The sequence below is a fragment of the Rissa tridactyla genome, chromosome 11 (genome assembly GCF_028500815.1).
Source record: "Rissa tridactyla isolate bRisTri1 chromosome 11, bRisTri1.patW.cur.20221130, whole genome shotgun sequence".
NCBI lineage: Eukaryota > Metazoa > Chordata > Aves > Charadriiformes > Laridae > Rissa > Rissa tridactyla.
This window is the reverse complement of record NC_071476.1, coordinates 6,202,886-6,216,593: the sequence shown is the minus strand read 5'-3', so window position 1 is coordinate 6,216,593 and position 13,708 is coordinate 6,202,886. Positions and strand designations below refer to the sequence as shown.

The 13,708-nt window shown below is 39.6% G+C and overlaps 1 protein-coding gene across 1 annotated transcript in view; it reads left to right on the top strand.

Moving 5' to 3' along the window:
- The window catches only part of SPOCK1 (SPARC (osteonectin), cwcv and kazal like domains proteoglycan 1), a 306,342-nt gene that overhangs the window by 203,759 nt on the left and 88,875 nt on the right, over nucleotides 1-13,708 (top strand). Inside the window, exon 5 of the mRNA XM_054217393.1 lies at nucleotides 7,244-7,376. Coding sequence (XP_054073368.1) covers nucleotides 7,244-7,376 — 133 coding nt within the window. The remainder of the gene's footprint in view (nucleotides 1-7,243; nucleotides 7,377-13,708) is intronic.

Genomic DNA, 13,708 nt, shown 5'->3' with positions numbered 1-13,708 from the left:
AGTCACCACCGTGCCCCATTAAGAATCTTTGCACATCTACCAAAGTACAATGAGCAGAGGCCTTTTATTTCTCACGGCTCTTTTAAGCCAGATCTGTTGGGGACCAGATATGAAAGCAGGAAGAGAAAGTAATCAGCAGCCTTAGTACAATCAGATAGTTGAAATTATTTCTTTGAATAATGAAATCAAAGAAAGTGGTAGTATCTAAGTCTAGTGGGATGATGCTGAAATGCAAGGCAGTTCTGCGTGTTGTTATTCTAAAATTACTCTAATCATATGTCTGTTCTCATTTTACAATGTTTGTGTAAAATAAGGATTCTGCATCTAATTCAAAAGCTCAGTATCATATTTTTTTTCAAGGTAATATGTGTAAACTGTTTTCTTCACATAGCTTGACTGGTAGCGGCTCAAGGTTTATACAGCTCATGTGAAAAATATGAAAGGTTGTAGAAATGAGGCCAAACTCGTAGCTCTAATAAACAGAATACAAAAATGATACAAAGAGAAGTTGCCATTTATACTGCCAAATTTTGGCTCTGTCATTCTTTTTCCTCAAGAACAAGAGAAACAGCTAGTTCAAAGGAAAGACAGAAACAGGCAGGCACTGCTGGGTTTATCTTTAATGTGATAAGCTTCCTTCAGGGAGGCAAGAACAAACTGTGCACAAAGTATGCAGAAAGTACAGGCAGTACATTTTAAACTCTTTCCATAGTGAATTGTTCCAGCTTCAGGAATCCATTTAAGCTTGCTCTGCCAGAGCTCCTTCCAGCTTCTCAGGATGCACAAATACTCGGTACCTGCTTTGGTGCACTGAACTTTTTAATTTTATTTCGTTAGGGCTTGACTGATAAGCAGTTGTACGTGACATACAGCATTTTGGTTTGATACAAGGTCTAGAAAGAAAGAAAGGTGGATAAAGTTAATCCTAATCTTGAGGAATGTCTCCACGTGAGCTGTAACTGAAAATTAACACACACAACTCTCGGTCCCCTAAAGGCAAGGTTATATGGAGAACCCTTGCAGTAGCTGGGTCCACCCGTGGGTGCCTAACTCCAACCTGCCTTCCAGGGAACCTGCGGACCCGGAGGATGGCGAGATCACCTTTCCTACATGGAAGAGGTCTCTGGAAGACACCCTTGGGAAGAGATGGTCTTCCATGCTATCAGCCCAACTAGGACCAGAGCTCTGAGGGCTTTCAGACACCTGCCTTCAGAGCAGAGGAAATTGGAACAAGAGTTGCTGTATCTGTAGCACTTTATGTATCAAGGCGTCTGCAAAGCCCCAACCTCAGGACCTCAAGGTCACTTGCAGCCTGAGATAAACTGGCACACCACCATGTAGACCTCCAGTGGCAATGTCGTTAAAAGTTCAGTAACACCAATTTATCTCCATGAAATAATGTAGTTTTGTCAAGTTAGTATTTTGTTAAGTTAAGGCCTGTTTTATCAAAAAAATCCTGACCAGCTCGATACTATTTGGATAAGACCTGAAGTAAGTAGTTGTATCATTTTAGGCAGCGGAAACACAGAGGGGAGCGTTGTAAGTAATTTGCAACATGTATTGAACCGAATTCTATGCTTGTGTAATGTCACTGAAACAGTGACTTCAAGAACAAGAAGAGACAGTACCAATCTCTCTATTTTGTTTACCTGACACTTTCTGTTAGAAAAAATTGTGTAACTTGTTTGTTGGGGTTTTTTGAGAAACTTTTGGCTATTATTTGCAGCAGACCTTTGAAAAAGCATCTAACAAAAGCTCTTTTGGGTAAAGAAATGTCTTTTTCTTGTCCAATAACATTACTAGATGTGTTCTAAACTCCTAAGGAGGAACTTTTACTTACTGTCTCCTTCCTCCCAAAACTTTGGCAGGACTTTCAAAATAATAACCTGCCAACTTGTATTCAAAGGAACCTGATTTGTGATTACACTAAAACCATCAAGGCTTAATCTGCTAATTTACTGTATGTGCGTTTGGGAATAACTAGTCTCAATGATGAGTAACATACTCTTAATGTTCTAAATTGTCCTCTGGATTAACAGTCTGAATTCTAGTGCATTTTATATCTTTACTAATATTAAAGTTCAATTGAATTTGCACTTGGACGATCAAATACAACTACATAAAAGCATGGCATTGGTCATGCTTATAAAATCTGCTGATATTTGGGCTGTTTCTAGCTGGCAGTGTTAAGACAAATATTAATTGAAGCCAAAAAAAAGTTGATTAAATTTGCCATTTTAAATTATATCATAATTTCACAATTGTTTTTTCTGTTATAGCCATTATCTTATGTAGCAAAATTATACAGCTTATTAAAATATATGCCCCTGTTTTCTGATAAGCTGTTGTCTCAAAATTGAACACTGATACTCTCAATTTGCACATTCTGTATTAAATTTACATGGTCCCATCTTTAATTTCATGTCTTTACAGACCACCTAGTCATATCGTACTATACTCACTGCAGGGTCACCTAGAGAAGTCAGGTGCAGAACAGAGGCTCAGAGATCATTGTCTTCTCAATAAGTAAATTAACTAAAATCTATCAATTAGTTCAGTAAATGGTAAGAAAATGAATTTTGTGTGATAGTTTGGAAGTAAGTATTGGGTGAAACTAAGCTTATCCATTTCCTACCCATTCTCACTTCCTAGGTTGTGTTTACGATGTTCTTTGGTGATCCCTTCCAGGTTACACCCTAAAAGATAAATTATTCCCTTTTAAAAAGTCTACTTTAAAATATTTCAAAGTGCTCAATTTTTCCAAGAGTATTTCAAGGCAAATAACAATGAAATTATTCATAGTTCTAGGATCTGTGTAAACTTTAAAATTAAATGCAAGGAAAACAAAATGTAAATGTAAATTTAAAAACACATCAATTTGGTGCAAGTGACTTTATTTTGGCCTCTGGCTTTGCCAAAGTTTATTGCCGTGTATGCTCTTTTGTGCCATCCTGGAGAGGATTGTTATAAGTGAAGATGCAGAGATCCCTGAACAGCACAGCCCACTCAGAGACATGGCCAGGAATTAAGGTTGTGGAATTTTTTGGAAAGGATATGACTTAGTGTGAAACGTTTTGTTTGAGGCATTGGATTTGATAAACTGTTGCTGACCGAAAGGCAGAGTTCAACCCCCCCAGCAGGCTCTTAGTGCCAACAGCTGGTGCTGCCAGCCAGGAGCATCCCGGCATCCCCAGGCAGGTGGGGGGAGGCAGGGGATTGCCATCCTCATCACTGGCTGCCAGCTGCGCTCATCAGCTCTCACAGGGCACACCTGGAAGCCATAAATTCTTGAGTGGAGCCAAATTTCCTAGGGCTTCTGAGCTCCTTTTTCCATGGCTAAAGGAGCCATGGTGATGTGCAGGTGTTTGTGGCCCTGGAGCAGGCTGTGCAGTGTGGCTGGCCAGGGCTCTCGTGGACGGTCCCAGCATCTGGCTGATGGCATCTGGCAGCCCGGCTGCCTTCTCCCTGCTCCTGTGCAAGCAAAACAGATGTAGACTCCCTGTATTTTCACAGTATGTGGTAAGTAGTATGTCTGTGCAATGAGTAATGAAGTTGAGTGAGTGTACGTTTTCCCTGTGTTGAAGTGTGAATGTTTTAAACCACTAAAATTTCTTTATGCATTAAAATGTTAAGAGGCTGAATTCTGTGAAACTTAACTGCTCCTTAAATCTTACACCTCTCAGTGCATCCGTTCACCAGTCTGAAAAGCAAAAGCAGGCAGGATTTGCGTGTAAGTTTTAATACTTGAGCAAGACATCCTTGTGTCTACTTGCTTCTGGAATATTGAATACACTTGTCCCCCTTGTCCTTATAAATGTGGCAGACTTCTGCCTCAGTGGGGAGTTTCTGGTTTGTTCTTTCTACACAGTTGTTATTTTCTAATGATTTTGTAGCAGATCCTTTCAACTCTGAGTCTTAAAGGAGGATTAAAGTTGGTTAAGGTTTCAGAAAAAGAAAATAAAAAAAAAAAGGCCTAATTTACTTTGGCCTGGCTTGCTCCTGACATATTTGTTCTAAAACAAGATGATTAGCATAGCAAACCATGTTCCTGAAGTGTGTGAATGTGCACTTCCATTGAGAAGGGATTTGCAGGCTGGCTGCTCGTGGCAACCAGTATTCTTCTCTAGGCTTTAATTTGTTTGTTTGGATGTTTGATGTATTGTTAGGGGTTATAGGATTGAAAAGCTTCCAAAAGTCTTATCCAGCCTCTGAGAATATCACTCAAGAAAAGTACATGTTTACTTTTGGAAAATAGGTGTTCTCCCTAGGAAGTAGGTGCCCACCTGTGTTTATGGTGGGGGTGTGGAAGTGGAGTCTGGGTTTCCAGTTAAACCTTGAGCTATTGCTGGCTTGGTCAAGCTGACAAAAATTATTTTTGACTTGCTTCAAATAGAGTGACACTTCGCACTATTGTTTCTGACAAAAGTGTAGCTTGAAAAGAATATATTAATGTTTGAAACCCAGATTGTTTCTCGCAACCACAATGGGCGCTGTACTGCGCCAGTGATTCCACCACATGTGCAGTAGGATTGCTGCAGGCTTCTTGCAGCAATCTCCTGCTTGTTACGCACATTGTATGAAATGCTACTAAAATAGCTAACTTTTTTTAAAGAAGAAAATGCTTTGAGATGCACTCCACTGTGAATTCATCTGGCTGTTAAATACCACTGTCTTTGAGAGAGTAAACTTCCTCTTATTATCAAAAGAAGAGCCTGAAGATGAATGTGGAGGGGGGAGGAAGAGACTAAAGCTACCTTCAGTGTCTGTAGGTGGAACACCACAAATCAGGTTCAGGTGCGACCGTTCCAGTCCCTGGCTGAGGCTCAGCTCTCGCACGCACAGGGCTGGCAGCCGCCTCAAGGCAGCTGCACCCAGAACAGAGCTCAGGCCTAAGGCTGGGCACCTTCTTCTTTAGTCTCACTGAAGTGATGGAAAGGGCCACCAGGCTCCATGAGCTCCAGAAGAATCTTCCAATAGAAACTGGCTTTGCAATATGAATCTTGAAGGGACCACTGTAGGAGTAAGGAAATGAAGGTATGGGAGACTGTACGGCTGGGCAGAGAGGAACAAGCAGCTGTGTCCGGAGCTGGCTTTTCTTTTATGGTTATAGTGCAAAATGCCTGAATGTAGTTTGGTCCACAAATGCTGTACAATGTATTTTATACTTGCCACTCAGAGCCTCAAGATCCTGTGATTTTAGGCATCAGTCTAGCTAAGAACTTCAATCTACATTTAATTTTGATGAGATGCTCATTAGTTCAGTTTCTCGTCTCCATCTTGCACGCTTTCTGGCTAATGGCTTTGATGATGATGGCACTAAATCACACACTTCAAGTTTAGCATTTCTTAACTGTTTTCCTATAGCTGATCCTAAAACTTTCTTCTTAGCAATTTTACGTATAGACATGGATCTGACTTTTGAGATTGTGGAAATCAAAGTCTGGGAAAAGGTAAAAAGTCTGCTTTGTGCCATGAGCCATCCTTCTGCAGCTTCCAAAGGAGAAGCACAACACCTGTCACGTCTGTCTCCGGTCTCTGCTTATCAGTATCTGCAGTACAACAGCCAAACGTATTCTTGGCACTGAGTTTGTGCGTTTGTAGAAGTGCAGGGCTGTAAGTAAAGTGAATGAGGAGATTTTCCTGTCAAGCTGAAAAGACAAAAGAAATGCCTGTAATGGAAACAGTTCGAGAAAATAAGATAATCATTACATTTTAGTGGCAAAGCATTGTTGGAGGGAAGGAGGCTGCAAAAAGTCAGTTACTCTGGAAAACTTAAATAAATGGTTTGTAGAGCCCCAGCAGAAGAGAGCATGTCTGCAGAGCTGTATTTAGGGGTTCAAAGCCAGACAACCCCCATCTGCAGCATTTAGCATCTGGTATAATGGTACCTCTGCAAGGCAGAATGCGTCTGAAGGAGGGAAGGCTGCTCTGGGTATTAAACTCCTTCAAAATAACAAGGGAATTAAATACTAGGCTTCTATCTTCATAGTTTATGATATCATGATTGGATTCCTTCTGTGGACACAAGCTTCTTAGTAGTACTGTTCATCACTGCGACAAAGGTTAGACTTGAAGAAAACTAGAGCTGAGATGAAAGAATAGAATTTTTATTATTTTACCAGCTGAATGTGTCATTACATCAGTCAGTATTGTGTAGCAAATTGCAAGCTGTAGTGAAATTGCTTTAAAATATATCTGTATATATTTTTCTAAAACTGCGATAAAGTCATTCAGCGGCACATTGAAATGTATTTCTAGCTGAACTGTTATATCATATCTTTTTTACTGTGGTATGAGAACAGATGGCAGTTATTTTTCTTAACAGTCTCCAGCAAAGCTGATGCGATGCCTTGCCTTCCCTTGTAAATGTTTTCAAGTGAAAGACAAGTACACACGGCCAAAATGAATCTGCATTGTAACATTGACTTGTGATTTCTAAGGCAAACTTTTAATCAGCTTACAGCAGTGTGCTGGTGCTAATTACTTAATGTCGTATCAGTCAAGTAGTTCATTATGACAGGAAAATGAGCTATTATCAGAATCAATTGCAGATGTTTTGCAATAAGATTTTGGAGCAGATGTCTTTTCACAGACGTTTTTAATGCAATAATTGAGTAGTCCATGACTCGAGGACAACTGCAGTCACTCCCGTGGTTCAAATGCAGTTGTAGATTTGGAGATGGCCTCTGTCACTGTCTAGCATTCCGAGGGGGTCTGTGATTGATCTGAGAAAAACAGCTGTTCAGTAGCTGGCACGCAGAGAGGGCTACTGCATGAACAGTGACAAAGTTGTTAGGGGATTTCAAACACTTTTATAATCATAATATAAGTTGCAGTGTTTTTCAAAGGATTTTGGTTTAGAATTGTCGCTGCCTTAACAGCAATTTGGCAACTCGGAGGAGGCCTGGTGAAAATGTCCCTGCATACAAGCTGATGTAATGGTCACCAGAAACCCCGCACGGTTGAACAAAATGCTGTATTCTTAAGTGAAATAATCTGTAGTTATAAATCAAAGTGAAGCTGCCAAGTATTGTAAGTCTAGGACTGCCTACCAATTTATTGCTTTTTAGATTGCTTACTGTAGTGTGCCATACTGTAGAAGCATTGTTAGGAGCTATATTTAATTTACTTGCTTTAAATTAATACAGTGGTGAAAATCCAGCTTTGCCTTATTCAGAGAAGCTTTCGTTCTTCTGGTTTATATGACCATGTTCATAAAACGCCGGTGTCTCTTATTTTACAGCCTTCGACAAAAGAAAGGAAACTTGGCCCAGAAGCACTGGACTGGACCAGCTAACATAGTGAGATGCAAGCCTTGCCCCATGACACACGCCAGCGCCGTCTGTGGCTCTGATGGACACACGTACACTACCAGGGTGAGTTCTGCTTGTCGCCTGAAATCCGGTCAGCAGTGGCCATCCAGGCTGTAGCATGAAGATGAAATAGCTTTCGTTAACAGGCAGTATTAAATTACAGTCTACTTTAGTTCTTGGTATATTTCTGTGTAAAAAGTGCTGATAAATGTAGATTTTTACATATTTGACAAACAGCAAATCAGAATGACAAATCAGAATCTTATGACTTTCGTGATTCATGTTTCTCTAAATAGTTCGTTCTTGCTAATGAAGTAGAATGCTTTCAATATTGATGATGCAACAGAAGAAAATTCATTTGATAGATTGGTTTGTTTGGACAAGAGGATTTTGGGATAGTTCCTGTTTTAAGATTTACTCTCCAAATGGTAAAATAACTTGGCGTTATCGTTGTTCTGTGCCACCGGCTGCATGGGTAACACATTACAATTCATTTAAATCAGTTTTAATATGCTTGTGTGCCAGATGCGGCATATATGGTACCATAAAAAAAAATCCCATAGCCCAGCGGGGATAAATTGGCTCATCGGTATACTGAAAATATGATCACCTTAGGGCTTGATTCAATAAAAGAAACTGGCTTCACAGCCGTTCAGCAGTCCAGGCCTCCCACTATCAAATAAAGCCTTCCCTGTCTCAGATACATGTGAGACAGCACTTCAGGTGCCAGAAGTCGTGTTTAGGGAATCTCCTAAGGTTTTTTTTTTTCCCTTCCTGCATGTAAGGTAAGGTTTGACAGCCACTAAACTACCCTTTAAAATCCATAAATATCCACCCCCTGCAATCCAGGAAAATAAAGTGATCAGGGGAAAAAATTCTCTGCTGTAAGAGTGATGATGATGTTGCAGCTACGTTCTCAGCAGGGCAGCTTGAATGCTTCATCCATTAATGGGCACACATATTAAAATGCTGACCTGGTTAATTCATTTAAGCCTCTCTTCTGTTCTGGCTGAAGGATTTGCATGGCCAAAGGCGCAAATCAACAGAAACACTCATACTTGCACACCCAGACTACAGAAAAAGGGCTCTGAGTTGCCTGTTAAACAAGCTACTCTCTTTAATACTCTCTAGGAGTATGTAATACAGTAATTCAACATTGGTATTTAGCACTAAAGTTGGACTCGCCTTGAAAACAAATTTTCCTGTCTGAACTCTTGAGAGTATAGAAGATATTCTGTAGTAAATAGCTTTCATTGCATACTCAGGCATCCTATTGCACTCATTTCTGTGCAGCTTACCTGCATCCCTGTTAGCTCTGAGTCTTTTTTGGTTTTTGACCTTCTGTCTTTCTTACCATAAGATCCAAATGGTTTTCATCAGAAACTCTGTCAATGTCATAAATTCACCAAACTGTTGTGACTATAATGTAAGCCTGACAGCTATAATGAAGACATCAAACAATTCCGCTTGCTGACATGCTTGACTATCAAAGACATACCTCCCAGAAGCTGCTTTGTTTGAGCATGGTGGTGGTGTGGTGGTTTTTAAAGGAGACTTTTAGAAGACTTATTCTGAAAAAGCTTTGTCTCATCTTCATTTACTGTGTGTTTAACTATCAACTGCTCCTGTCCTAGCAATTGAAAATTACAGCATCTTGTTGGTCTCTTAAGTGCAGCAACTTCTTTTCCGCTGATTTTTTTTGCCCAGGTTCTCTACCGCTGCCTGGGGAAGGCAGGGTTTCATTGCTTTGAGAACTGTTCTACAGAAGCGATTGCTTGTCACTTGACATATTTGTAGTTGCTTTTTCCAATATTTTTTTTTTTTGATTGAAGGCTTCTCCAGTGTCATGCTGACTGGTAATATGTCTGTAACATCCAGTCCTAGCAAGAGGATGCATGTCTGCTTAACCTTTAAGCAATATCAAGGAGATGCTTAGAGCAGCACTGTTGTTCTTTGCTGCCTACAGTACGTTGTAAATCTGGGAGTAGATTATTACAGTGACCTGTAGAACATCGCTGCCTCTCTACAATTTCTTCTAAAAGCTCTGCTTCATTGATTATTTTTTTGGTTGTTTGGTTTTCTTCGAAAGATAAATTTTGGTAAATGAAGTGAAATTACTTTAGGCAGAGCGTTAAAACTAAATGGTATATTTTAATGTCCTAACAAATAACATTTTTATGGTCAGTAATGATCATGGGTTAATGATATCTTTTATGAACAGATTACAACTGCTTCCCTCAAATTTGCCATTACTTTTCACCAGATAATGCAATTCTTCTTTCCGGCCCTTAAGTAGCAAAAATCAAAGCTTTTCTTTGGTAATTTTCTTTCATATGCGGTGCTGTTGGCAAGTGTTATTCCTGGCACTGCAGTGCTGGCATGTTCCAGTATTGACCGTGAAAATGCAAAAAGGTGGACACTTGAGTGTGAGCAAATACCAAACTGCTTTGCATTTGTATGTATGTGTTCGTATCTGGCTCTGCATCAGCTGCTTTGTGAACGTGTAATGATGTGCTGGGCAAATGAAAGGATTTTTGCTAAGCTTGTAAACAAAAAATGGAGAGTAGCTGCTTCATTTAAGAGGGGGGAAAAAAAGTCTTCTGAAATTGTATATTGGCCATCTACTCACACAGGCAGAGGCAGCGCACACGTACACACCAGCATTTTGATCTGTCCTGGCTGAGTTAGATTTTTCTGCCAGCACAGCAGGGGGTCGGCAGGAGACAGGGTTTGGGCTTTGAGTTCTTGGCCTGGCAGAGCAGCGTCAAAGCATCCTGCTAACGTCGGGGGGCTGCTGTTCAATGCCATCAGTCACGTTTGTACCGGGGACGGCCCCTTCCATGCTCGGAACTGGTAGCTGAGGTAAAAATGAATGAACAGGAAGTGATACTGCAGAAGTATGACTGACTGATGAAATGCAGATGAAGCTTGGGTATCAATAAATGTGTAGTAATTCACATTAAGCGAAAATAACCAAAAGTACATATCACAGGCTCTTATTTAGCCACTAGATCTTAGAATAATTCTGGCTGTTTCTCTGAAGACATTGTAATGATCCCTGCAAGGCAAAAATGCAAATAAAGACTTAAATAAGGAATTGAGAACAAGAACAAAACATTATTGTGTTTCTCTGTAAATGCCTGGACTTCTCATTGCCTTCAGTTGCCATCACTTCATCTCAAAGCTGACATGTAGAACTAGGAAATGCTCCGAGAAGGGCGGTGATGGCTGTCAGGTGTGGAACCTGCAAGGAAGCACACCGTTAACTAGAATACTTCAGCATGATTTTCTATGAAATAATGACTAATATTAGAAAAGCAATGTTGGACTTAATAAAACAAGACCTAATGAAATTAGAAGTCAGGAGTTTCAAAATAAAGACAGTATTTCTATTTTTTCAGCTCAAAATAAAATTGTGAAATTAACTGCAGCACAGCATTGTGCAGGAAAAAGATATAGACGGGATTTCTAGAAATCCATGGAGAACGGATCCACTGCGGGCTGGTAAAGCTCTAGCACACTGAGTCCCTAAACCAGTGATTACCAGAAGCTGGGATGATTGTTGGAGTTCAGCAGGACTGATTTGTTCTGTTTCTAATTTGCTGCTACTTCTATTCCTTTGTAGCTTTTGTACTTTTAAGGGTCTACAACTTGGCAGGATACGAGGCTGAGGGATTGCAGGGCTGAACTAACGTGGTTCTTGGATTCTTATGCAAAAGTGGAGGAATCTGCGTCTTTAGATAAGACAAGCCGATAGTGGAGCTAACGTACTCATTTAATCAAAGTACTGCGCTTTAAGAAAGGAGCATATTTATTTTCCACTTCAACTTTGACTTGGGTTGAAATGTCTTTTTAAACAAGTCCTGAGTATCCCTTATATCATTGCTGGGCATTTTTAGTTTCTACCCCTTCAAAGTTCAGTTTCTGGGCTTAAAGCAAAATTAAGACTGCGGAACTTGATCTGGAATGATGTTCAATAGAGCCTGAGGAATGTGGAGGATCTGATTTGTTCTCTTTTTATGCAAATGTCAAGAATCTTTAAGGATTCAATTCCAGGAAAGTAACATAAAAATGCATTTTTAGTTGTTGTTCTTTTAAATGCTGTCTTAGTCATTCCTTGCTGGCTAATAAAATCTTCTGTTCATAAAGGCTATAGGGCGAAATATCAAAAGCATCATCATCATCTTGCTGGTTTGCACTGTTTGGTAATCCTCAGACTGTTACACTCTTTGTTCCAGTGCTTTCTGCAGAGATTGCATTTTGAAAGAAAGCATTTTGCTTCTGCTAATTATAGTGCTGGTGGTTTGGGGAACTAACTGTGCCCATCAACCTCCATTATAAGGGATTAGGATTCTCTGAAGGCAGTCATTTGCAGAGCAGCAGAGGAAATCCGTTTGGCCAAGTGGAAACATGGGCTATGTGACGTATTCTTGAGGACCACTACTGCAATGTGATGTTATGCCTGAATGCCTCTGGAGATGCTTGGTAACTGATACTGTGAGTAAAAGAATGAAACAGGATCATGGATCCTCGCTCAGGTTACCACGTTGGGTTATTGGATGGCCCAAGCATCCTTGGGAAGTCAGCGCGGCAAACTTTCTTGAGGCTTTCTAACTGAATGGCTTTTTGTCAAAACCAACTTTTATTTTTTAACTAGTGACATTTTCCTCATGAAGAAAGACATTGTAGACCTAGAAGCAGAACTTCTTGATAAAATTGGAGAGAGTGATCCAACTTAAAGCACCCAATTATCCAAGGGGTGGTGGGGGGGGAGGGAAGTAAACTATAAACCTCCACGTTTAAGCTTACTGGTTGATTTAGGTAGACTCATGATTTTTAACTTGGTCCCTCAGTTCTATCAAATATGTAGAAGCCTTCAGCACCTTGACTAATTTGAGAGCTAGTCAAAAGAAGCTTTTTTTTTTTTTAAATCTTTTTCATCATCAGTTGGAAAATATTCAAAGGTGTTGGTTTCGAACGCGAAGGTAAATGGGCAAGTATTGAAAATGATGGGAAGTCTGTGCCTAGATCTTGTTCTACAAGGGATTAAAAAGTGTCGCCCAAACTGTCACAATAGGACACACAGGTGCTGAATACTTCAGTGGATCTTAAGTTGATTTTAGCCTCATATATGGGAGTTGTACTGCTTGAAAATCTTGGCACCCTTCAGGCATTAAATCTTTCTGGTTCTTTTTCTGAAATGTCTTCAAAACTTGTCTCCATTGCTGATCTAGGTGATTTCATCCGCTTCACAGAAGCACTAAAGTTAGAGGATGAAGGTGTTTGGTTGTGGTGTGTGGTTGTTTTTTGTTCTTCTTTTGTTTTCTGGATGACAAACTCATTCTTCTGGGTGATGGGATTTTTTTGGTCGCACCAATAATTCAGTGCTTGTGCATGACAAAACTTGAAGACAGATGTAACACATGGCCTATATCTACTCAGTCCTCATACCATGTTTCTAGCAATAGTTCCTGGTATTTTTTTGGACTTCCATAATTCTGGAAACTTTAGAAACTCTCTCTCACCCTTTCCTGTTAACTTCGAACTCTGTGAGCTTTAGGTTTGTCAAAAATTTCACTGAGTCTCTAACTTACTGCTTGAAATGTGGTTGGTTTAAAATGCGCACGCTCTCTCCCATATTATAAAACTTTGTAAAAAGAAATTGCTGTTTCCTGGGTATAACAGCTCTATTTAATGCTCCGACAATACAAAGCACTTCCATAGTATATTGCAGTCAGAGTTTTCAAAGCTCTTTAAAGTACTAATGAATTGAGCTTATGGGATAAGTAAGCCCTGCAAAGAGCGCTATGTAATTAGGTAATGTTTTTGTCGGCAACACATTAAGAAAAATAACTCTGTAGCTGTCAGTTTTACAGGAAGTTTAATTAAGCTAGTTAATAAAGCAATTACCTGAACATGACGATGACTGCACTTAACTAATCAGAGAATGAAAATAAGGATGATCTTAAATTACAAAACATACCACCTCAATGACTAATGGTCCCTTCAAAGATGGAAAGGTACATTGGTATAATTATTATGCTTCTAATTAGGTACATTGTTGTTCTGCAAATTTTAATTAAATCATTGCAAACTAATTAAGTCCATGATCATGTCTTCTTTTTGTTTGAAAATGGAAAAATTACCTTCTGTTGTCATAACATTAGGTAATACATTTGATACTAAGGGATGTGCAAGAGAAATAATTTTCCAAGAATCTTGAAATGAAAGAAAAAATAACGACCAAAATGACGAGACACTATTAGTTAAACGTGTGCAATGTGAGGGCTGCTGTGCTTAATTAGGAGCAGTCTGTGTTCAGAAGTACAATTAACAAATATTTGTTAAAGTGTCCAAGTGTTGAGTATTCAGTGCGACATGGTTTGGTTGTTCAT